This window comes from Microplitis demolitor, chromosome 3, assembly GCF_026212275.2.
Source record: "Microplitis demolitor isolate Queensland-Clemson2020A chromosome 3, iyMicDemo2.1a, whole genome shotgun sequence".
NCBI classification, from domain to species: Eukaryota; Metazoa; Arthropoda; class Insecta; order Hymenoptera; family Braconidae; genus Microplitis; species Microplitis demolitor.
This window is the reverse complement of record NC_068547.1, coordinates 3,240,573-3,266,508: the sequence shown is the minus strand read 5'-3', so window position 1 is coordinate 3,266,508 and position 25,936 is coordinate 3,240,573. Positions and strand designations below refer to the sequence as shown.

Here is a 25,936-nt window from a genome sequence, read left to right as displayed (position 1 = left end):
ACTGGCGGTCGAAAGCCAACAATGGGGAATTGGCATGCGAGTTATACGGCCCAAAGCGAATATGCAGTATGTAAATGTTGTCATATCAATGGAGGGATCTCCTATACTGCAAATGGATACATACCCGCTAAAAGTTTAAAGCTAACTGACATAACATAACAGGACAACTTTAAGCCTACATCCATACCCATCATCTTAATTATAACCAAAGCCTCATCTAAATTACTTCCTGCTAATTAATCTCCGCTGGTTTCGACGATTAGTTGTTCATTTATTTATTTACTAATAACTTATTCGAAGAATATAAAATGTAGCGATAATAATTAATAGATAACAGGTTTAATTGATTTTATACAGATGATTACAAATGTACAGTGTAATTTAACGTTCCATCGTTTCATCGTACTATTATTACACGTATATATGTGTACATATATTATACATACATACATATATGTGTATATGTTTATATATTGTACAACATGTCTACATGGATACGGTTGATCGAGCCCAATTAATTGCGATGAAACCAACGCTGCAATTTTCATTCTCCCGAGGGAAAATCTACTCGCCGGCATGATCTGGCTCTACATGTTGAAATAGCTCTCCATTTAGCGTTTATCTTTGTTTTAGTTTTAAACAAACACTATTAAATTTCGTATCAGTTTCATTACAACATTTCCCTTTTTATTACATCAACCCGAATATTTTTAAATAATAATTTAATAAATTTTTTTTGAATATTTTAATAACAAAAATGAATAAATTGTGGAGAGGGATTAAAATTTTTAATGAAAATAAATTTAATCATTTTTATAAATAATTAATTTTTACCGTTTTCATGTTTTATACATTTTTTTTTATCTTCTACTCTTTTACTCATTCATTCATGCATTTTTTTTTATTACAAAGTACGTGTGTACCGCAATTGAGAACAATCGATGCGAAACGAAACATTCTTTACAAGTGAAACGATTAATCGTTCTCCCCACTATTTATTCTTTGTCTCTTTGTCTCTGCTTGTTTTTATGTGCGATATATATATCGGTATATAGTAACTATATATGTAAGGATTTGTTTACTATTTTTCAATAGATTTTTACCTTGAGCACTTGGTAACGAGGTGAAAATTTTTCGATGAAAAGTATCTCATTATTTATAAACGGCCGTACAACCTACGATACCCATGGCTTTATTCATGTAAATATATATATATAAATATATGAATAGGGATTGGGTTGAATGTATGTATATTGCATTAGTTGTGGTATCGTTAATATTTAACGGGCGACAAAATCACAAGTAATAATAAAAGGATCAACCACAAAAGCAGGCATGTCTGACACGCGTAGCCACGATATACAACCGCGTGGCTTCCAATTGTTCTTTTTAACGCATGAGTATTATGTATATATATCTATATATTTAGACTGAAGATTATTATGAGTATGACGTCTTTTTTACATGTGTCATGTGTCTCATTAATGTTCAATAAAAATATTTTATAATTTTATTATTTTTTCTAGTCCCAGTAAGGCAAGAGACCCAGTATCCGATCATTCATGTATTTGTATATCTATATTTACTAAATTTTACTAAATATAAATATATATATACAAATACATGGAGTAGTCGAGCACTAGTTCACTGATCGAGTACTAGGTCTTACTTTACCACTAAATAATTGATTACTTATTTGAAAATTTTTATTATGAAAATTTAAAAATCTATAATTCAATAAATTATCGGCTAGGTTGGTCACTTTTGAAAATTTTTTAATTTTTATAGTCAATTCCCGGTAGCGATTTAATTTAACGAAACTTTATACTAAATAGGACAAAGACTTGAAAAATTTAAATAAATTAATTTGCAAAAGACCCAATAACATAATCAATTTTTGAAAAATACTTCTATTCCATTTTGAAAATGAAAATTTTATTTTACACTTTTTCATTAATTAAACTAAATGAATAAATGTCCAAAAATATAACAGTAGCCACAAATGGTACCTTTGCCCCATTTGAATTGTAAATTAACACTCGGATGTATTAATTACCGATATGCCAATTAAAAATCGTGTACGTAAAGATATTATTTTATTTACTTAAAGTTTTTTTCTATTTATCAAATTTAAATATACCCATTTATTAATGCCCAGTTTAAAAAAAAAAAATTAGTAATTTTTATTTTGTGAATTTTATCAATAAAAATTAATGTCATAATTATTACTAAATAAATTTCTAGTAATAATATATAATAAAAAAAAATTGAATGATAATTATCAGTAATTAAGTGTTACTGATACATGATAACTGTAGTATAGAAAGAAATATAAAAAATAAAAAAAAAATTGATTGCAAAGCTACGGCGACAAGCAGTCTGCAGAAGTCTACACACTACATATATATTTATATATATAGTATAGTGTAATCGTGTAGTGATACGAACTCGTGAGGAGTTACGTTAGTGAACACGTTTCTTGTGTACGCACTTTACTTGCATGTGACACACCTCGAGCTCGTATTACACCTGAGTACACTTCACTACCTCGTTTCCCACTTGGAATAAAAAAAAATATATATGTATAAAAATACCAATCACAATCACAATAATGATAATGAATAATAATAATAAGAAGCGTCGACAAGTCTAACATGAGTATTTATTTTTTCTTTAGTGTCTTGGAGTTTTGTTTGATTAAAGACGTTATCGGATCTTGGTTAGCTACTCAGATTGCCGTGTAAATTTCTGATTCACTCGTAAGACTTGTGTACACGTTTATAAATTTATGTCATATATATCTAGATATATTAATTTGTATTTATAAAATCATTGATAATAAAATCCAGGTCGAATCGGATACGACGTGAGATAAAATATTTTTTATCAGTTTTATTCCTCGTCTATTTTAACCAACTATTTTTTATATTTGATATTTTCAAATTGATTTTATATATTTTTATGGAAATGATATTAAATATTTTAAAAGTTCACTCACCGGTCGTTGATTCTTCTTGTAGACTGCAGTGATGATGACATCGAAGTTCCTTCAGCTCATCAATTGAAAGGGTTCCGAGGCTCGTTCTTTTTTTTAATGTCATTTAGAATACACATTTTCACTTTATTTCAACTTATGTCCACTTATTGTTTTTAAATTTAATAAAAAATGGATTTTTTTATTTTTATTTTAAATATCTGGAGAGAAATTAAATTAAATTTATAATTTAGCTAATGAATAAATAAATATTTTATAAAAGAGTGAGTGGTTAGAAATATTTATGATGAATTGATGGCACAATTAAATGGTTATGGATAAATGGGAAATATTTAATTTTTTTAATTGAAATTCAATTTATTAAACCAGTAAGGAATCAGTCTGTTAAATCCTACTGGCGTTAAAATCGAATAATTGAATTTAAAGTTGGTAATTTTTTTAAATTTTGATTGTAATGTATACAGGCCATACTTTTTATTTTTCTGTATGCATTCCAATTATTTTTACGGTTAACTATATCACTGATAAATTTTTAATTTATCCCATATTTAATTTGCCAGCAATTGAACCTAAAAAAAATAATTTCATGTAGTAATTTATATTTTTATAAAAATGTGTAAATGTAGCAGACATGAGACAAATTTAATATTATAAATAAATAGAGTAAATAATTTACAAAATAATAATTTATAAAAATGCACTTATTAATTTTCAAATTTTTCAAATGTGCATTTTCTAAAATTTTATTTTATTAATTATTTACTCTATTTATTATTAATTTCAAATTCATATTCATTATTGATTGATTTATATCATTAGTATGTAAAAAATATGAAAAATAAAAAAATCCATTAGTTTATATATTTAAAAATGGCGACTATTCTCGATTTACAACTTCCCGATATTTTTTTTTCGCACGTAAAAAATAAGTCGCACATTTTTATCACTTTTATCAGAATTTAATTTTAAAAAGTTATGGACTGCACTCACTCGCTTTTTAATTTTTTAAAAATATTTGGAAAAATAAAAAAAAAAAGAACTGAGAATCTATACTGACGTCAACACTCACTTCACCACTTTTTTTTTTTTAACTTTTCACTTTCACTTACTTCACTCCCGCACTAAAAATAAAAAACTCACTTCACTATTATCACATAAACACTTCATTTAATAATTTAATTTAAATAATTAATTAATTTTATTTAAACTCCAACGAATTTTAAAAATTTAAATCAATCAAACGAGTCCTTAACACTATCACTGAGCCTGAGCTTCGAACAAAATCAACTTCACTTTAATTGCGAATCTACCCAGAAGACACTAGAGTCCGTTTAAAATTTTTAGCCAATCAGGAGAAGCGTCTTAATTTAAATTTGTAATAACAATCTCGAGCCAACTTCATATTACTGCCCATCAATGCTTAATCATCGCGATTTTGTTTTTTTTTTTATGTTCCGAATTTAAAAGAAATATTCAATTTAATCACTTTAATTATCAAATTTACTGCTGATTGGCACCTATCAATTTATTTATGACCCAATAAAGAATAAAACACGAAATCACTAAACAAATGAACAAACTATCACTATACTCACACAGACGTTCACTAACATTGTTAAAAATTTTTTTACTTTTTAAATTCACTTACTTGACTCGCGCACTAAAAATAATTCATTTACTTTACTACTATCACACAAACACTACATTTAATAATTTTATTTAAATACACTTTGTATTTAAATACCAGCGAATTTTAAAATTTTAAGTCAAGTAAACTTACGACGTCAGCACTGAACCCGAGCTCCGACCGAAATTGACTTCCCTCTCACTGTGAATCTACCTAAAAATCACTAGAGTTCGTTTAAAATTTTTGGCCAATCAGACGCGCCCTAATTCAAATTTTTAATAACAATTTCAAGCCAACTTCATATTGTTGCCCATAAGTGCTTAATCATCGCCATCTTTTTTATTATATTTCGAATTTTTAAAAAATATTTAATTTCATCACTTGAATTATTAAATTCACTCCTGATTGGCATCTATCAATTTATTTACGACAAAAAAAAAAAAAAAAAAAAAAAAAAAAAAAAAAAAAAAAAAAAAAAAAAAAAAAAAAAACACGAAATCACTAAACAAATTACAAACCATCACTATGCTCACACAGACGCTCACGACCGTTGTTAAAAATTTTTTCCCTCTACAAATTCACTTATATCACTCGCGCACTAAACATAATTCACCTACTTTACTACTATTACATGAACACTTTATTTAATAATTTAATTTAAATTCACTTTTTATTTAAATACCAACGAATTTTAAACATTAAAATCAAATGAGTCCTTAACACTGAGCCTGAGCTCCGAACAAGATCAACTCCACTTTAATTGTGAATCTACCCAAAAATCACTCGAGTCCGTGTAAAATGTTTGGCCAATGAGACGCGTCCTAATTCAAATTTTTAATAACAATCTCGAGCCAACTTCGTATTGTTGCTCATAGGTGCTTAACCATCGCCATCTTTTTTTTTTTATTTCGAATTTTAAAAAAATATTTAATTTCATCACCTTAATTATTAAACTCACTACTGATTGGCACCTATCAATTGATTTACGACAAAAAGAAAAAAAAAACACAAAATTACTAAAACAAATAAACAAACCTTGACTTCATACTGATACAAACACAGACACTCACTACCACTTTGAGTACTCTACTCGCGCACTAAAAATAATTCACTTCACTATGATCACGTACAAATTTCTTACTGATTGTTCCAATTAAATGTCTTATTTATTACGATAACACTGAATTTAAATATACTGACAATGACGGACGTCAAAATGTTTACGCTTTACTGTGGTGTGAAACTAACTTCCCCTTTAATTTCTAATTACCCACAAGACACTAGAGTCATTCAAATTTGGATAAATTTTATTGGCTTACAGAATATCAGCCGATTTAGTTATTAATTATTTGATTCGGTAATTTTGAAAAATTTGAACCAATGGGAGGCCGTGAAATTGATGAAGCTCTAGCCAACTTCAAATCGACGCTCATTAGTGCTTCATCATTCCCATTGTTCACATCTCCGGTAATTTTTCTTGATTTAACATTAAGTAAATAATTAATTGATTAATTAATTAATTAATTAAATGAGCTAATTGATTAATATGTTGACAGTGATTTTAAAATAAAGACAGATATAATTTATTATTTAATTATAGTAAAGTTATAGTGTTCGAATAAAAGTGCGGGGCAACGACAATGGATCGATAATTGAAAAAAATAAAATAAAATAAATAATAAAAATAAAAATACCGGAATAAAAAGAAGTAGAAGTGACCTCAATAAATGTGTTAGTAAGATTTAGTCAGTATTTAGTGCAGTGAATAAAAGTGAAAAGATGTTTTTATTTTATTTTTTTTTTTTTTTTAACGAGTAAATGAAGTCAAGAGTTGATCGATAATTTCGTGGAAAAATGGCGGGCTAGAGGTCTTGGAATTTCTTTGTCTGAAGGTTTCTATTGTATTTCTATCTACTTTAATATTATATTTAAATGTTTCAACCTCAGCTCAAATTATTTTTTATTATTTTAAAGGTTTATTTAAATAATTAATTTTTTTTTTTTTTTTTAATTAAAAATTATAATTTTTTTTTTGCTGATTTAAATTTTGTCATGTCATTATAAAATAGTCCGCCATTTTTTCCTTCGAAAATTTGAGTTTTGATTCGAGATAAAAAATCAAATGTCATTTAAATTCGTGAAATCGATAATCGAAGTCGCGGAATTTGATTTAATTTTTTTTTTTTTTAGTCAGTGTAGCAGTAGTTGATCGGGAAGTGATTAATGAAGTGCAGTTTTATTTTAAAAGTGAGTTTTATTTAAATATTAAGTGAACTTTTTTTTAATAGAAAGTAAAATTTTGTTGTATTGGAAAGTGAAGTTTTATTTTAATCGCGAGTGAAGTTTTTTTTATGATCCTGAAGTTAGGAGACAGTTAACAATTTAAAATTTTTTTTTAAGCACATAAATTACAAAAAAAAAAATCTAAAATTATGCACATATAGAAAATTCAAAAAACAACAGGTGTAATTTTTTCAAATATTTTTTTTTATAATTTATTGGTTAAAAAAAAATCAAAAAATTATTTGATGTCGACTAACTTCATTATCATGTTTTTTTTACTAGTGAGTTTCATTTAAATAATGACAATTAAAATGTACAGTTAATGAAAAAGTGTTTAGTGTCCTTATGTCTTCGATTCTTTGATGCAATTAATGATTTCCTGCCATCATCGACAACACCGTGACAAAGATATCAGCGAACGGTGAGTCAGTTTAAATAAAATTCAAATTTATTTCAAAACTTATATAAAATTATCCGATGTATATATTTTTTATTATTCCATTTAATCATTCGTAGTCTCCATCTTAGATTTTATTTTATAATTTCCATTCGTAATTAATTATTTATAGTCGTAGTTTTTTATCATCATGTCTGTCAATTAGTCGTTCCACCTGTTTTGACCAAGTGCCATTTGCTCTATTGGTACATAAACAATTGATTATTGCATAAGAGAGTATAGAATTTATTGTTTCAATCTCGTTGAAACAAAAAAAAATATTTGATTTTAAAAAATTGCTATCAAAATATTTTCTCTTTTTTTATTATCATCTATCGTATATATTTATAGTACGAAAGATAGATAAATAAAAATGTACATAACTCGAGATAAGAAAATAAAAATAAGGTTATCAATTGCCTCTATTTTATTATATCATAAAATAAATATTTACAATTAAATAATTATCCGCGAATGTCTATTAAACAATATAAAGATAACGATTAAATAAAAATAAAAGTTATCCATGGACACATAAAATTATTTTATTTCTTAGCTTAGTATTAATAACTTGAAAAAATAATATAAGATAAGCTACTGCCACACACAAATTATATTAAAATGAAATATCGTGCGTGACGTGGAAAAAAATTAAACGAGTACGAAAATTCTTCGCTTTTTAATTTTTTTTTTTTTGTACTTGACTCACTTGAGCTCAGTGCAATCGTTTGTTTTCGACTGTAAAAAAGAAATAGGTATAGATATATAGATAGAGTCGATTTCACGCCCACAAATTTGCATCTTCGAGTCATTAGCATACGACAAATATAAGTCATTCGGGTTCCACACAAGGCACTAGCGAGTATCGTCCCCGTGACTTATTACTATCGCTCGTGAATTACGACCCAAAGGGTTGAATTATGAACGAAATTATTTAACCTACGTAATTTATATACTATTCGTTGTTGAGTCAACTGAAAATCACCACCAGCAACCCGGTCCATGAGTGTTATTAATTACAATGCTGATGTTACTGACGTAATATAGACCACCCGATTCTAATTTTAGTCTTGGAAAAAAATACCCCGTCGAAAAAAAATTATTTTACCACACGCAGATTTAAATATTACGTTTTAATTATGGCGAAATTTTTTTGAATTTAATTTATTTGGATAAAGCTTCAAATAAGTCGTAGACTTTATTTTGATTTTTAAATTTTTTATAAAAGAAAAATTATAAATCACATTTAAGTTTTCCTGAAATTATAAAAATAAAATTTTTTTAACTTCCCGCTTTTGGTCAAGATCGCCGTCTAACTTTCTTTAGAAAAACGATAGAAAATCTAGACCAAAGGCTCGGTACTCAAAAAAAAAATTTTCCTTCACTTTTATGTGCTAGCGTTCTTTCAGAAGAGTTTCCTGATATCCCAGGCCTCTAAACATCCAACGGTGTTTTAATTTTGCTTAGGGTCCTCGTTTTAGAAATTCTATAGAAAATCTAGACTCAGCTCCCCCAACTCGAAAACAGTGGAAAGTTTTAGGGTTGTCTCGCAGGTTCAACTGTTTATCAGATTTTTTATGTAGTAAAGCCAATTAAATTTGATAAATTGCCTAATTTACTAACGTTTTACTTTAATAAATTTTCTCAGAAATGGGTAATTAAGTAAATAACACAATAGTACGCAATAATTACTAGTAAATTAATGATGATGATTGATCATATTCTTTGCTCAATCGACTGTTACAAATCCAGCTATTCTATACATATATCTTATTAGTGATAGGCAATAGTTATCAGCACAAATAGATGCAAGGAAGTTATGAGGCGTGTCGATCGACACACGAACGCGGACATAACTAATCCACAACTCACTACAGCTCTCACTAATATAGCGACAGTTTAATACATTACATTACTCTACTTCATCTGATTAGTACAATTGACTAGACCAATTATCGTATTTTACTTAAAAAAAAAAAAAAAAAAAAAAAAAAAAAAAAAAAAAAAAAAAAAAAAAAATTTAAAAAATAAATATCCTAAAATAAAAATAATCTCGCTTGTTCTCTCTCTACACAATCGTCTTGTTAAGTTTCAAGTACTTAAGGCTTAATTTTATCAAAAGTACCAACTGCCGTCGTATAATAGTAGTCACAAGCTTTCGCAATTTCTAGTTTTATGTCCAGAGCTCTTGTACATGTTTATAACCAAGCAACATGTTGCAATTAGACGTTAAACTTAATTGTTCACCGCGAGATATGCAAGTTAATTATTGCTACATAAATTAGATTTACTTTATTAGTTTGTTTTTTTCCAATTAATTAATTTTTTTTTTTTTGACGTTTATTTATTAATTAATAATTATCGAAGATTATGACGTCTATTGACAGGACGACGTGAGTGCAGCGGCGATATATAATAGTAAGGTACTATTTACGATATTGTGTGCAGTGCGGTGACGGGTCGGCAGGACGAAGAGACATATAATTACAGCGCGTTTAAATGCCAGACCGAAGCTTGCACGCGTCTCTATTATGATGCATGGGAGTCGAATTTCGACCCCTGGATAGTGGTGTAGGATGTGTATGGTAGAGTTGAGTGTAGACTGAGTGAAGAGTGGAAATGGAAGTAGTATGGTTTGCTAGTATATATATATATACATGAACCGTACCCTGTAGCCGCAGTAGTAGGACGACCCTAGCGGTATTGTCGGCTTAATAATATCCCGTAGCCACCGCGCAAAGTGCGACCCGCCCTGATGGTACTGTTATACGTATGTGTACCGCCACTGACACCGTATAATCACAGTCCGTAGTCCGTACCTACTCTCTCTATACCTATTACCTACTGTATACTCTACTTCACTCTATTCTACTGCGCGTATATTTGACTGACCATGATTCATATACTCCCTGTCCCACGTTACTACTAATAATAAACCCCAAATAACTTCAAACTATTTTCCCAAGCTCACCCCCTTCTTTAGTTTTTAATATTTATAATAATTACTGTGTATTAAATTTTTTTCGAGACAATAGTTTGGACAACAATTAAATTAACTAACATTTGTAATTTTTGAGGGTAATTTTGGCTGAAAAATTAAAAATATCATGGAAGTTATCATCCCTTATATGGAAAAAAATGAATCTAAGGGTAATAAAAATTTTTTTTTATTTTTTATTCAAATTTATATAGATTGAAAAAATTTTCAGTCTATTTTACATTTAATTTAACGAAAAAAATCTCATATAGAAATTTCTCATCATAAAAATAATCTATAAATTATGTAGGAAAAAAAGAAAACATTTCATCTCTACGAGTCACGACTTGTGTACGAGTTTTGTAGATTTCGTTTCGGTTGCGTGAACACAAATTCATCCCTTTCATTTTCTTCTTATATTATACTCTCTTCTTCTCGTTATTCCTCTTCCATTTCTATATAATCCCACAACAACAGCGACCAGTGCTTCTATTTCATATAAAAATTTATAACTGACGTATTCATTGGCGTACAATAATTTATAATATGCAATCGACCAATTTTCCGTAATACCCATGGCTCCAAATTGTGAGAACCACTCTCAGTATCTGATGGTTTTTATATATTTAACACTAAAAACAATAAATAAAATACAGCAAGTTTTATTCTCTTACTACCAATCTTTACATAATTCCGTGTAATTTTAAACTTTTAACTTTAAACTATATATATTTGTATTAACCCGCGACCACCACTTTCACATACTATCCAAATATTTATAAACAATTTTTAAGTTTCAACCAAATTAAAAAAAAAAAAAAAAATTTAATTATAAAGTCTTAAAATTGTTTGTTGTAAATTAAAACGATGAAATTTACCAAGAAAATAATTTAAAACCCACCTGCTGATAGATAATTATTATTATATATTCTCATGATCGTGTTTCATTGATAATTGTTGGGATATCTTGTTAAATAGGTATAAAATATAATAATAATAATAATAATAATAATAATAATAATAATAATAAGTATCATAACACTGGCACTATCGTCGTCGTGATGAAGAGAACAACGATAGTAGACATATATATGTTATATAAAGTACTAAGTAACAAGTATGGCAGTGTTAGTTTGTTGAACATAATCTTATTCCATTAGCTATGGTATTATTTTCCACGCGAACATCAAAGAGGATCGGGTGGTATTGTATACGATAATTCCTCGTTATTAGAAATGAAGACGGTGCTATTGCAGTATTAGTTTTAGTGTGTGTGAAAGTCTACTCATATTGTATATTAAGACTAGAGTAGTGTAGAGTGTAGCTAGACTACTATACGGTGTCGCGATATGATGTCGGCTTAACACCCCAAGTGCTGTCGGGTAGAGACAAATCCGCGGCAATTGGAAACGATGCAAAGGAGTTCGTTGGCTCTATACTCTTAATATGTCCAATATTATATACATATATATAGTTTCCGAGTGACAAAGGACCTTTGGGGATAAATTACTGTGGTAATCTGGTGTAAAAAAAAATTTAGAGGATTAAAATACAGGTGAATGAACTTTTTGATGACAAATAAAAACTGATTATAAAGATAATTATATTTTGAACTAATTTTTAAAAATATTACCATTGATTTATTATGATGTTGAAGTTAGCTGACGTCTAATAATTTTTTTACTTTTTTTAAACAATAAATTATAAAGAAAAAAAATATTTGAAAAAATTGCACCTGTAGTTTTTTAAATTTTCTACAAGTGCATATTTTTAATTTTTGTTTTTTTTTTTTTTTAATTTATTTATTTTAAACAAAATCTAAAAATTACTAATTGTCTGCTAACTTCAGGATCATTAATTTATTTTACAATTTTAATAATAATTGAAAATAATATTTTTCTAATTACTCTATAATTTGGAAACATTGATTTCATTTTTTTTTTTAGCACTTTTTTGATACTTTTTTTTTATTTCGAAAGTAACTTTTTTAAAAAAACCACAATCTTTTTTATATGTACTTATATTAAAAAATATATTTCATTATGAAGAAATATTTTCAATACAATAATAATATCCAGAATCTGTAACCCTCCAAAATAATCCGCGATCAAATTACAATCTCTCTTTAAAAAAGGAAAAAAAAAATATAAGTTTCAAGTTTCCCAACTGTACACGACAGGATAATTCTCAGAAGGGAATAAAAATTAATGTCAATTCACGACCACATAGTGTGGCTTAACACACTTCCATATTCTTCTGTATTGTCCAGCCAGACTCGGGTGTAAAATCTCCTTTTTCTTGCCACCATTATTATTTTTATTTTTCAATTCAATTATTCGTAAAATTCAAAGCTCTGGTCGCTGGTCAAATAAACTGATAAGTGGATCATCTTGGACACACCAAAAGGGGAACTAAATCTCAAGATGAAAAGCAAAAAAATGAGAATGAGAAATTGAATAAAAATACGAGGCATCGTATCGTGAATTTGTGATTACGATTTAACCATTTAAGGATTTTATTATAAACGGATAATTCAAGCGACCAGTTTTTCAGTCGCTCTATAAATAACGCATTAGAGTGAAATAGTTGTTTGTATGGTGTATATAATGGGTATATATGATGGAAATAGAGATAGATAGAGATGAAAAAAGTGCCGGGTGCCGTCAGTCAGTCTCGCTGATTGCGGCATTGATGACACGTGTCTCGGATCAATCGGCTGGCCAACGACAAACGCGTGCCACTATTTTTATATCATCGCTCGTTTCATGTACGCGATTTTTTATGTCAATCTATACCTACATATTCAATGTACACGTACTGCGTACTTTACACTCGTTTTGATTTTTAACTACCAAAAAAAAAAAAAAAACCAAAGCCGATGAATTTCACTGTGAAAGCAAACATAAACCCCTTGAGGGTGATATATTTCATAGCGTCTGATTTTTTTTTCTTATGAAATGACGATCAAACTAGACAGGATAATGCGGTGGGTTTACGGGTTGAATAGATTTTTGGTTTAAAAAGAAAAAAAAATTGAGACTGGCTGAGCTGTTTATCGATGGCTTTAATTAAGACGTAAAACTTTAAGCAAATAAAATTATTAAATTCCAATTAAATTTTTTATAGGAAACTTTTTGATGAATTAAAATATAATTTAAGCATACTCTGAAAAAATGTGTAGATTTTTAGTAATTCATGATAACTTCAGTTTACTTGTGTATTTTATATATATTAAAAATATATAAAATTATTTGATTGATTAAATTTATTGAAAAATCCTAAAAAGGTCATGATACTGTCGGTAGTTTAACATTAAATAAAATAATTAAAACTTGTGATTAGTAAGTTTGTAAAATGAAAGTAATAACATGAAGTAAAGTAAAAAGTATATGTGTATATCTTGTATAATAAATTTAAAACATAAAAGACAAGATCCTTGAGCGTTAAATTAGGTTGAAGATGAGTTCTCTCGTTTCAGCTGGTACAAAAGTTGTAGAGGTAGTAGTGAAGATTATCTTTTGAGTATCGTCTTTATCCTTTTATTTTAGAGCCTTCCGTATTACTCTCTGTTTTAGTCCTTAGTTGTACTATTATAGTATATATAGATAAGTAAGACGGTGTAATAGAGAGAATGAACACAGTCACCACCCTCTTATACTTATTCTCAGTCTTCATTATTATTAAATACTGTTATACAGCTATTTATACCACATATATATGTCTTTAAGCAACTTGCAGACGAGTGTGCTTCGTGGATAACAAAGTGACGTTTAAATTCTTATACAACTTATGCATTGTTATTGTTATTATTATCCACACAACTTTGTTTGAATTTAATTATTAATATTTAAATTAATTACATTAATTTTTTTACGCTTTTAATTGTCGCACACCATCAACACAAAATTTTGAAGAGTACTTCCCTTTTTTTTTTACTTTCATTCCATTAAAAACAGACCCTAGGATTTGAGATAAATTTTATTCATTAATTTTTATTTTAAAAAATCTTTAGACTCGAAAACAAAAATACTTTAATTAAATAATTAAATAAATAAAAATCTGGTATTGAGTAATCGATCATGATAATTTTAGAACTGATTTCTAAAAATAAATTAAAATTACAGTGTAATAATTACTAGGATCCTGTTTTAAAGTAAATAATAATTAATATTTTAATAAAAACATAAATATCAGATGAACTTTTAGTTTATACCAGATTATTTTTACCATTTATTTTAATTATTAAAAAAAAATAACCGACATTTCCTGTCTGAAATAAATTTTTTGTTGGAATGTTGGAACAATTACTCCGTCAAGTGAAAAAAAGTTAAACCCCGTGATTTAAGTGCATCATACAATGATTCACCAGCACTTAAAAATGGTGTGCATATGTATATACATATATATATGTACTAGAAGACATTGACACTGTACAAATAAGCTCTTGGCAATGAGTATCCATCGACGGATATACTCAAGGCAGGGGTATAATTATTTAGTTCTCTCTGGCGTATAATTCACGGTGTAGACACTGTTAGACTGCGTGACAGGAGGAAGAGAATAGCTGAGGTATAGCATCAGTTGTAGTATCACTAATAGTAGTAAATAGTAGTACCAGTAGTAATAGTAGTAGTAGTAGTAGTTGCAGTATAATTCTCAGGATGAGAGACAAACCTCGTGGTCTAATACCAACTCCACACAACCCCCTTAGGGGCGTGTGCTCTGGACAGGGCCAAGTGCTACTGGGGTCTAAGGGTGCAACTGACAGCCCGAGACAATTAGCTTTTTGATACTCTCAAGCTCATCAACCACAACAAGAAACTATTGTCAAATAATCTAAGATTAACTTACTTCTTACTTTCTTTATTTTTAATTTATCAATTTATATAAATTAATTGGGTATTAATTGACTGTTAAGCTCATTTGTTTTTACTCAAATAGTTTTAATTGCTTTGAATATGAATATTGGCATGAGGTATTTTAATAACAATACGTTGTCGTCTGGTTAATGGTGCATCGAACGGTATCCTCTGATATGTGTCTTCAGTGCTGATGTCACCTGCGTCTTTTGAATATTGATTTGGAATACACTGCTGGAGCTGGTCATCCCAGGACTCATCCTCGGGACAAGACTTCTTGGGGTAATTTCGAGGAGTTTCTATAACAATTTGAATATTTGTTAGTGACAAGTTTGATTGCCTTCCGGAAACTAGTTCACTGAGTCAGTTCCAGATAATTTTAAGTAGGTTATAATATTCTACTGAATTAATCTAGACAAGTAGGGCATACAGAGACAGTAAAGTTCATTAAAATTTTTTCTATTCATTCAAATTTCATTTAGTGAAATTGAACCCCCAGAAAAGCGCATGATTAAAATTAATTACTGCTATTAAATTTAAATACCTGGCGGAATAATAATTGGAGGTGTTTCAGGTCTACTAGTAGTTGTTTCAAGTTCATTAGGAAAATTATTTGTGTCATTGAATCCAAAATTATTGTTATAGTTTTCACTATTAACAGTTTCAGCGAGTTGTTGAAAAAAGTGGGTATAATTTCCCCATTTATTTTTTTCTTTCTTCAGTAATGGAACTTCGCTTGAACGATGGAGGGTATTAACAGGCATCGCGCATGCTGGTGAGGTCGCACTATTAGCTGGCATGATATAAATGCGTCCATTGCAAATAGTTATTGTTGTTGGTGGTATTTGTTGTTGATAATTCATTGGATAACCAGGTGGATTATTGAAACCAGGTGATCGAGTTGGTGATGATGTATTTGTAATTATGGCAAGTGGATTATCACCAATTACAGTGTCACCTTGTTCAAGTGACAATGGTGATCCAATTACTTTTGATGATTTATCAGAATCAACTGATGGTGTTAACACTGACGGTGGTCCTTGTCCCCATGACGAGGGGTCAATCATACCTGACCCACCTGCCCACGGCAGTGAGGACAATGGCACCTGGTACAGGGAAAAAGGATCTATATAATCTGATTCCTCTCTAGTATAAAGCGACCTTTTTTTTCATTTTAAATTAAATAAAAGAACAAGCCCATAAAAAGTACTTTGGGCATGTCAGGATCCAACAATGCAACCGAATCAGGTCGCGTGTGTATTTTAGATTTGGGGCGAGAAAAAAAGTGATGCGGAATGAAGGTTTTTTTTTGTTATTATTATTATTATTTTTTTTTTATGGGGTGAAGAATAGACGGAAGGTTTAGAGGTGATTTTTTTGGTGACTGTAAAAGTGGATTTTGAAGATAAAAAGATTTAGTTTATTCTCTTTTAAATATTCTTAGTTTTTTTTATTATACATAAAGAATTAGATCAAGAAGAATAATCAAATTTATTTATCTTCATATGGATGACAAAAAGTTATTTTTATGTCGTAGAAATTAAAAAATAGATTCATAAAATGACTTATTAATTAATTAATTTAAAAAAAATTCTGTAGATTGGTTGAAAAATTCAAAATTCTATTACTAGTAATGACAAAAATGTATTGTTACCTCTTCTGAATCGGATAATTGAATAACAGGATCCTTATCATCAATCACTGGGTCACCAACGAATCTCGGTTTTAAAATTTTGAATTTTTTTAGTCGATTGTCATCAGCTTCTGCAATACATTTATCAACTTATCTCATTTAACACTCATTAAATAATGGAATTACGGATTTTTATCATCGATTTCAAAAACTAACAATTATTTATTTAAATATTCAGTAATTACAGTACATAATCCCATTATAAATAAATATGAGTAAAAATAATTAACAAACAAAAATTTTTAAGACTTAAAAAAATATAAATAATAAGTTTAGTTTAAATTACGACCTTGGTTATTTGGTAGTCTGGTTCTTAGTACTTTATTAAATGTAGTAGAAATACGTCGTCTTTGACCGTGACTATTCAGGCATATAACTTGACAGGGCAGACTTTTAGATAGGTCTAAAATCGGTTGTTCAGGTGTCATGAGGGTGGATAAAGAATTACTTCCATCAGCATCAGAATCTTGGTGATCAGGATCGGTATTGGTATTCTCCTCGTTAGAATTAACAAACTGGCTGAATTGAACAGCTGTACCTCTTGAATCATGACAAATCATGTCACAGGGATGAATAACCTGCTCCTCCAATAGACTACGAGTATCATCATCGGCAGTATAACCGCTTGTAGGATATAGTTCTGTTAGATTAATCACGTACAAACCCTCCATGTTGATAGCCCGAGGCGCATTATTCATAAGACCTCGTTTTAGAGCTTTTTTGTAGCTGTTGGAAAATAATTTTGAAAAGCTTGTGTCTATCATGATCTGCTGGCCGTCTGGAAAAGTGTAACTTGATAATTTTTTCGTTGAATAAGGATTATTTCGGGTTAATAGATAAAGCTTTGCGTTTTTTTTCTTAGACACTGGAGGTAATTGCTGTGGCCCTTGGGTTAGTGGTGATTTTTTATCTTCTGATTGAGATAATTCATCGCTATAAAAATCGTACACCAGTTCCTCGACGTTTTGATCCTTTCTATCCTAACAGAAAATTTTTTTTTTTTTTATTTTAGGAGATTTAATTATTTAAACAACTAATTTTTTTTTTTAGTAATTATTTAATGTTACCTGAGGAAAAATTAGTGATTCTGGTGAATTACTATTTTTTTCTGACTCAGGATAGTCGTAAATTTGAACAAAACGATTAACATGTCGTTGATCATCAGGAAATATTATTCTGTTCTTATCATTATTATTATTTCGTTCAGATAAATTTATTCGAGAGGAAGGAGTATCAAATTTCAATTCACCAGTTGCTTTGCGATCAGATACAGCTTCTGATAAATCACTTCCAGCTACATCGCGATTATAATTACCTTGAAAAAAAAAATTAAATAAATTAATGCAATGAAAGTATTAGTTTTGAATAATTTTTAAATATTTACCTGTGTCACGATAATTGAAAAATCTGAAAAACCCGCCATTGTAATTGTTGAGATAATTAATTAGGTCGTTGGGGTTCTTTGGACATCGAGGGAATTGATTGTAACAGATGTCAGGATTTCCTTTGTTAGCGTAGCCCATTAGCGCTGATTTTCCAAATTTCAGTAACGGCGACGAAGCATCAAAATTAACAGTCGTTAAAAAACTAATGGAAAAATAATATCAATAAATAAAAGGGATAAACTTGTAAATCAAATGGATGATAAAAGTGACGAAATACTTGACAAGCGAATTGATTCCGAAACTCGAACTTTGTTTGTATCCATTATTACCGGGTAAAACACCAGTTGCTACTTCGCAAATGATTCTTAAGACGCACTTGCGATCATCGTACTGAGATATCGATGAAAATGCATCAAGAAGATTAACACCCAATATTCTGGGAGTGTAACTTGAGTCCATTGGATAAGTTTGTTGTGCAGCTGGATATTCATAGTAACTTGGTTCGTTTCTCGGTAGTGGTCCACGACGCTTGAATTTATTCATTAAACAATTAGTTATTCATTTTTTTTTAACTAATCATTCGTATTAATAGTACATTAATTAGAAATAGAAAAGCTTCCACACTTTTATTTAAATCAATAATTATTTTCGTGGTAAAAAAATTATCATACTTTAAAAAAGTTATAACTTTACTTACTATATTTATCAGATCAGTATAAAAATTTCCAGCTTCTGAAGACGGTACATATTCGCTTTGATCATGACGCTTATTTTTGTGATTCATTGGAAAGAATTCAACTTTTTCATTTGTCGATCTTGTTCTTCTGTGTCTCACCCTCGACGCCAGTTCGTTCATGCATCTAAATAATTATTGCAATTACTCCATAAAATTCCATGATTGACTTCAAATAACATCATTATGTGATCAATAAAAATTGAAAAACTTACTTGAGTAAATCATCGATGGTATATAAATTATGTGTTGTCTCAAAGCGACAGTAATGAAGCTGATGAGTGTTACGTTGAACTTGAACGGGACTTGAGACAACCGGATGAGAATGAAGAAGCCCTAGAAGCACAAGAATGAGGACAAGGCTGATGTTCTTCACGAGCCAAGTCACTTTCGTTTGCGGCCACTGGGACATTGAACTCAAACACAAATACATCATACCAACTTGCTCTTCTTTACTTTCATTCACTTTCTTTGTTCTTAAAACTTTATTGTTCTCTACCTTTTTCTTAGTTTACTAAAAAAAAAAAAAAAAAAAAACTCGAAAAAATTATTTTTTAAAGTTTCATGTACTCAATTAGTTCACAATCAAAAACTAAACTATTTGCTGAAAATTTAATTATTTTTTCCACGTCTTGAACGTAATCAAAGTTTGTTTTATCCGATTAGTTGACAAAATATAAAAGTCAACAATCGTAATCGCGGTTTTTTTATTGCGATTGTTAAGTTTACTAATTCTAATCGGTAATTAAAAATTGAATAACGAAGTTATTAATAAATATATATAAAAAAAAAAATAAATAAATAAATAAGTAATAATTTTTTCCAATGTTAACTCTGTGAAAGGAACTTGACGACTGGTTGTTAAGCAGACTCACTTTATATTTTACATTACTTTTATTTGAAAGCAACGATTGGCGTGGGCTGTCGACATTTTATATTTTCTACTCTCTCCAAATTTACTTTTATTTTTTATTTTTGTATTACGTGAATATTTAACTTGCAAATATTTTTTGACAACAAATATAAATAATTAATTTTATTTATTTATTTACTCAAAAATTACATAAAAATAATTTTTACAAACTCATTGTACATTTTCAATATTTAACGTAAATAAAATTTAAAAAAAAACATGAGGTAATTGTCGATTGACAAGATAATACACAGCTTTACTCTTCAACATTTTATGATTAAGTAACTAAATGAGACTATACAAAAAATCACATATTTACAACTATATCGTTCATATAAATTTCACTTAATATTTATTTATAGCACGTTTGTTCCTGGGTCCAATGAAAATATCTACGGAAATAATATCGAGATTAGTTGAGGTATTGAATGAGAATTGTGTTTTGTTGCTTTGTTATTTGGAGTTCAATTACTTGCATTAATTTGTTCTAAATAAATGAAAAGTTTTTATCAATCGGATAGATCGCCATCGCAAGCTCGTCGCTTGGAAAGCTGATGACAAAGTCTGGGGCTGCCAATTATTTCTCCCATGAAAACACTCAGTAGATAATTTTCTTTCATTGGATCTGGTGATGATTTGTATCGGCTGGAAAATGTATAAATTCAAAATATATCTTTAGTAAGACCTTCTACTCATTCAAGACAAATTTATAAAAATATATAATGCACTGTCACTTATGAAATTATCGCTCCAAAAATCCTTTAAAATTCGAAATCTATAGAATCTGGGTCTCTAAATATTCGAACACTAAGAAATTAGTTTCTGTTAGGACTAACCGAACATAACATGATCGTTTTTGTCTCCATTTAGTGTCTTCTGAAGAAAAACAGTTATAGGAAAATTGCCAGAAATTAATACATTTCTGATCTGAAGCCTATTTAGTTTGCGAAATTCGTAAATTTGCTGTTGTTTAGGAACTACTGATTTGTAGTTAAACGTTCCAATTATTTTATTTAAATTTTTCCGACAATTTCGAGTCAGGTTTTCTATGAAAAGTAATTCTTTATGTTTATCCATGTCTTTTTCGTGAATTTCCTTCCATATCGAGATACATTAGAACACGCGCGCCAAGCCATTAAGGCTATCTGTTCCCGACATTGCTTACAACAAAATTTAGTATAAAGCTCCAGCTTCTAACATCCTAAGAAACAGAGTAGAGTACTTAGAACTTGGACAAACGAATGTCTTGGATAATCCGAGAATGTATCTCTTTAGCTCTCGATCTTGGCTTTACGAGTGTACGCAAGCGGATCTTCATGCCCATTAGCGAGGATACTCAGTACTAAACACTAAAATATATTTTTTTTTCTGCTCATTGTCTTTCGGTACTTTGTTTTACGAAATAGCTGACGGATTTACACCACTAGCTGGTGAACAAATCCCTCACTTTCTTTTTTACTTATACACTCATCATTATTTTACACTCTCTGTTAATCATCCTCGGCTTTAACACAATCGGAGTGTAAGGTACAAAGCTGTCTATTTCTTCACAGAAAAAAAAATTTTATAATGTCTTCAATAAATCTTTAACCTTCATAATGAGTTTTTTCCGTCTAATCAACTCTATAATTTTTTAACAATGAGGTCAGAAAAAATTAAGTAAACATGGTAATAAATTTTTTTAACGACTGATGCATTTCTACTCTATCTTAGTGACCAGAAAAAAATTTTTTCAATTTAATTTTTTTTGTCTAGACAATTATTTAATTAAATAGTAATTTATAAAAAATATTAAATTTGCATTTTCTATTTACTTTTAACAGTAAAAATTTTTGAAAAAATTTTGACTGTCTCAGTAATTAAGAAAAATATTCATTAGTGATAAATTACCTAAATATTTCATCCCAATCAAGACTCGGATCACGATGTCCTTTTTTCAGTGCGATAGCTGCAAATTTTGCACACGTTCTCTCATAAATGCAAACTTTTTCTCCCATTTCGGCGACTAATTTTTTTTCAACTTGGTCAATGTCTAATATCTCTTCATCGTGAGAAGATCTTTTACTTCGTCCCATATAAGTCTCTGTAAAAAAATTTAATTAACTAATTATCGAAATTTATTAAAAAGAAATAACTTACCAATTAAAATAAAATATAAAATTAATTTAAAGTAACTTTATTTATAATAAACATTTGACGTAACAAGACTATAATTTGATATGCCAGCAGCACGAAAGTTATATATTAACATGAAAGAATTCAATACTTTCGCTTATATTACAAGGACGTCCGGATTCCAATTTATTACCTTCTTATATTAATCAGGTGTTTTTTCCGGCTGTATTTTTTTGGTATTACAAAAATATTAAGTTAAATATTATTTATATTAAAATGTGTAATAGTTAGGTGTCAAAGATTAGATTTTTTTTTACTTACGGGGATTGAGTGAGTAGGCCAATTTCTTGATGAAATTAGTTATTCTGACAGCGGCAATGATGACAGGAAATCCAACTAATTGGACTGGAAGCTCAAACGCCGGCTCCTGAGGACTCGGTGCGGATGTAACATTCCCTACTGCCAGTAAGCAACACACAAGTAAAACCCATACACGTGATAATTCCATACTTTTATCACTTAATTATCAAAGTGAATATTTAATAGGTCTCTTCGTTAATGATTCTCTTTTAAAGCTATTATTATCATCAATAATAATTATTTCATTTGATTCTGTAACAATAAGAAAGTAGATAAATTATGCAATATGTAATACTGCGTATAGTAATTAATTTAATAGGTATAATTAAATATATTTAGTACAATATTACAAAATACTAATATTAAATTATTTCATACTTTTAAAAAATTATTGAAAAGTAAAATTGATACAAAAAAAGATAAAGTCAAATTTTGGTTGATTTTTTCTTATTTAAAGTGGATTGATATTTTAAAATTTTATAACTTTCATTTTGACTAATTACTTTTTTAGTTTATAATGATTTTTTTTTTTTTTCAAAATGAATTTTTCCGAAAACGCGATTTTTCTATTAGAAAAAAAAATTTTGAAAAGTCTTTTGGTTCATTCTTTCAATAAAAAATAAAAAAAAATTACCCATATACAAATTTTTTCGTTGCTAATTAATCAAAAAATAATTAACAATTATTTAATCAATTAGGATTTTTGAAAGAGATAATAATGAAAAAAAAAAAATCTATTAAAAATTTTGACTTAAAATTTGATAGGATTTTTAAAATAAATGATTACAGTTAACATAAATAATAACTAATTACATGGTACTTATTATCAAATAATGAAATAAATTAGTTTAGAAAAATAAAAATACCTACAGCAAAAAGACAAGTTAAAGCAGAATAGAATAGACAGAAAAAGATAAATCCAAAGCAAACACTAAATCACGTCTAAGACCACGACAATGCTCACTGGCTGATAAAAAACTGGCTGAGAGTACTTTGATGTCTGGCCAAGGCACGGATTCAAAGAGAAAGTGTTTTACCCCACTCGTGTGTCCAACAAACGTGTGGTTTAGGTATCCACTTGCTTATTACTGGGTCCATGTACTACCTGATTACGAAACGCCTCGAAACTATTTACAATACATACAAACATACATCTAAATATATATATTTATTACACTAAAAACCATATATTTAAGCTACTTTGCTCACGTCGTGCAATTCTGTTACATGCTCAATGGCACGTTTTGTTTATAACATTAACAACTAACGTTTTATTAAATTAGTATCATAAAATCGTGATTTCCTCTCGATATTACCCACAATTATTTTAAAATAATCTGTTCTTAAATTTAATTATTTAATCTAATAGCAGGAATTCTAGACTTTTAACATTCATTGACTGGGGGCAAACGGACACGATTTTGAAAAAAGTTAATTTTTATTCTTGTTTACAAAAATTCATTTGCAGCCCAAAGACAACAAATTTTTTTTTATTTTTAATTTTAATTGTTAAAATTTATTAATACGTCAAATAGAAATAAAAATGTTGTCGATTCCACATTACCCCAAACTTTGAATTACAATCCATCTATAAAAATCATGCAATTTAATAAAAAAAAATAATAATAATAATATTTTTGTTAAAATTTTTAAGATGAAAATTTGAAATGAAAAAAAAAAAAAAAAAAAAAAAATTCAAAATGATGTCATTTTGCTCAGGTCACGTAATTACAGTAATACTTAATTCAAAGTGTCAGTTTGAATTTAAAATAAATTGAGAAATAAATAGATGCGTATTTAAAATCAATCACAATATTATGTAACCTCATAGTTTAATATTGATGTAAGGATATATGTTGTAATTATTATCGATGTGTCGTTTCCGCGAGTGGACAAATTACTAAGAATTAAAACAAAACTTTCTATCACGTTTGTATATTTATTTATTTAGCGCGACCCAGGACGAATAAAAATACAAACTGATTGTTTGTAATGCCACTAGTAATTTCAATCATTTACATTTGCATTCAAATTTGCATTTAAATTTGAAGCTCTTGGGTTGATGAGCTTAAAAGCTTAGCGAATTAAAAAGTACATTACGCATTATTGGTAATTGGAATAAAATTAGTTGAGTAAAAAAATTAATTTCCGTGGGACAAAAGTCGAGTGAATTATTATTTATGAGTCAAGTATGGTAATAAAATAAAGTGAGTTGTAATTTGGTAGATAGTATTAAGAGTATTTAGAGTTATCGTTAATCTCTCAATAGCCAGTGAGTATTTGCAATTATGCTGGATAGGAGGAATTGAATGAGCGAGGATTTAATCAGTGGTAAATGCTCCGTAGGAGGTTGAAACCCAGTATTCAACCTAAATGCTGGACAGTATTGCTTGGATAATTGGAAAACTTTGATGGACACTGGGGTCAAAAGAGTTTTCTCCTCTTCATTTATACAACACATATATATAAATGTGTACCAACACGAGACAACAAATACAATTACACAAAATTCATGTTTTTGTCTCTGGCACGTCAATGAGTTTCTTGGCTATTTTAAATTATGTCTAGCAAATAATAATCCTTCTGACGGACAATAACATTCTTATTTCATTTAATTAAAAATATCATTTATTTACTTACTTGATTAAATATATATTTTATTTATAAATATAATACTTGTCATCACAGACAAAATAAAACAAATAAATTCAAGGATCATGGACTTGAGAGTTTATTTACTTACTTTAGGGTCATTATGGTTTCAACGGCCTCAATTTACACTAAAATTTTTTTGCTAAAATTTAGTTAATTGCTTAATTGTTTTTATAAACACTTTGTTTGAGAGTCGAAAAGTCATTTTTTTAATGAGTTATTACTGTCCTTGTCCTTGTCTTTGAAATTAGTCAAGTTTAAAAATTATTTCACGGGTCATTGCTCGCACTACTTAATCATGGTCGTAATAAATGATTTTTTATAAATATTTTTAATTTATAAAATATATATGACTACAAAATCAAAGATCTATGAACATTTTGCAATAAATTGTTAATTTAAAAAAAAAAAGTTTTAGGTCAAAAATAAAATTTTTTCAGTATTAGATCAAGTGCTAGTTTTCTGACCGAGTACTAGGTCTTTTAACATACTTGTTATAAAAATTTATGAGGCTGAATGAGGTATAGAAATTATTCGGTTTCTTATCACTCAGGGAAAATTTATAAAAATGTCTCTTCGTAGCTGTAGAAATAATAGTTCTTTCACAATAGGATTTATTACTTTAATTATGGGAATTAATTATAATTCCAATAACTATTCCCTTTTTCGATGCAGCTTTGGTGCGTCTATTAGTTTACACAAATTAACGAAGAGAAAAAAATTCAAAGTCTTTGAAAACTTTTATATTCTACAACTTTGACTATATTTTTATATCTTACCAATTGCTTATACATTATTATTTATTTATTAGTTAAAAATTTAATTTACAAAAGCAATTTCAAAGAGGAACGATATTTTCAAAGCAATCGTGAAATTTTATCACATTTTTTTCGCCCTTACACGGAATT

At 28.6% G+C, this 25,936-nt stretch overlaps 2 protein-coding genes and 1 long non-coding RNA gene across 4 annotated transcripts in view; 1 reads left to right on the top strand and 2 right to left on the bottom strand.

Moving 5' to 3' along the window:
- The first annotated feature begins 6,082 nt into the window (after nt 1-6,082).
- Nucleotides 6,083-25,936, top strand: part of LOC106693473 (uncharacterized) — a 75,671-nt gene continuing 55,817 nt past the window's right edge. Inside the window, exons 1-3 of the long non-coding RNA XR_001345151.2 lie at nt 6,083-6,353; nt 6,813-6,869; nt 7,188-7,326. This is a non-coding gene — a long non-coding RNA (uncharacterized LOC106693473). The remainder of the gene's footprint in view (nt 6,354-6,812; nt 6,870-7,187; nt 7,327-25,936) is intronic.
- Nucleotides 15,229-19,491, bottom strand: LOC103576580 (uncharacterized). Its single transcript, XM_053737706.1, has 9 exons — nt 19,204-19,491; nt 18,953-19,115; nt 18,533-18,783; nt 18,255-18,457; nt 17,938-18,185; nt 17,160-17,850; nt 16,832-16,941; nt 15,722-16,283; nt 15,229-15,476 (listed from the first exon to the last, which is right to left on the bottom strand). Exons 1-9 carry the CDS (start codon nt 19,422-19,424, stop codon nt 15,262-15,264), a joined length of 2,664 nt encoding a protein of 887 aa, XP_053593681.1. The 5' UTR covers nt 19,425-19,491; the 3' UTR covers nt 15,229-15,261.
- On the bottom strand, nt 20,038-23,359 carry LOC103576581 (uncharacterized). 2 transcript variants are annotated; one of them, XM_053737709.1, is made up of 5 exons: nt 23,247-23,359; nt 22,338-22,628; nt 21,792-21,984; nt 20,378-20,546; nt 20,038-20,293 (listed from the first exon to the last, which is right to left on the bottom strand). In XM_053737709.1, exons 2-4 carry the CDS (start codon nt 22,522-22,524, stop codon nt 20,411-20,413), a joined length of 516 nt encoding a protein of 171 aa, XP_053593684.1. In that variant the 5' UTR covers nt 22,525-22,628; nt 23,247-23,359; the 3' UTR covers nt 20,038-20,293; nt 20,378-20,410. The 2 variants fall into 2 exon arrangements, with proteins under 2 accessions (XP_053593684.1, XP_008555090.1); XM_008556868.3 differs by having other exon boundaries at nt 20,039-20,293; nt 20,374-20,546.

Bases quoted from the DNA above. Each gene is read 5' to 3' on its own strand.
- LOC103576580 (XM_053737706.1), bottom strand. From the start codon at position 19,424: ATGATGTATTTGTGTTTGAGTTCAATGTCCCAGTGGCCGCAAACGAAA. The intron at 18,784-18,952 runs GTAAGTAAAGTT...AATAAATTCAAG, and splicing joins ATACTGATCTGATAAATATA to CGTCGTGGACCACTACCGAG. The intron at 16,942-17,159 runs GTCGTAATTTAA...AATGTATTGCAG, and splicing joins CAGACTACCAAATAACCAAG to AAGCTGATGACAATCGACTA.
- LOC103576581 (XM_053737709.1), bottom strand. From the start codon at position 22,524: ATGGAATTATCACGTGTATGGGTTTTACTTGTGTGTTGCTTACTGGCA. The intron at 21,985-22,337 runs GTAAGTAAAAAA...ATTTTTTTACAG, and splicing joins GGCCTACTCACTCAATCCCC to AGACTTATATGGGACGAAGT. The intron at 20,547-21,791 runs GTAATTTATCAC...TACATTTTCCAG, and splicing joins GATTGGGATGAAATATTTAG to CCGATACAAATCATCACCAG.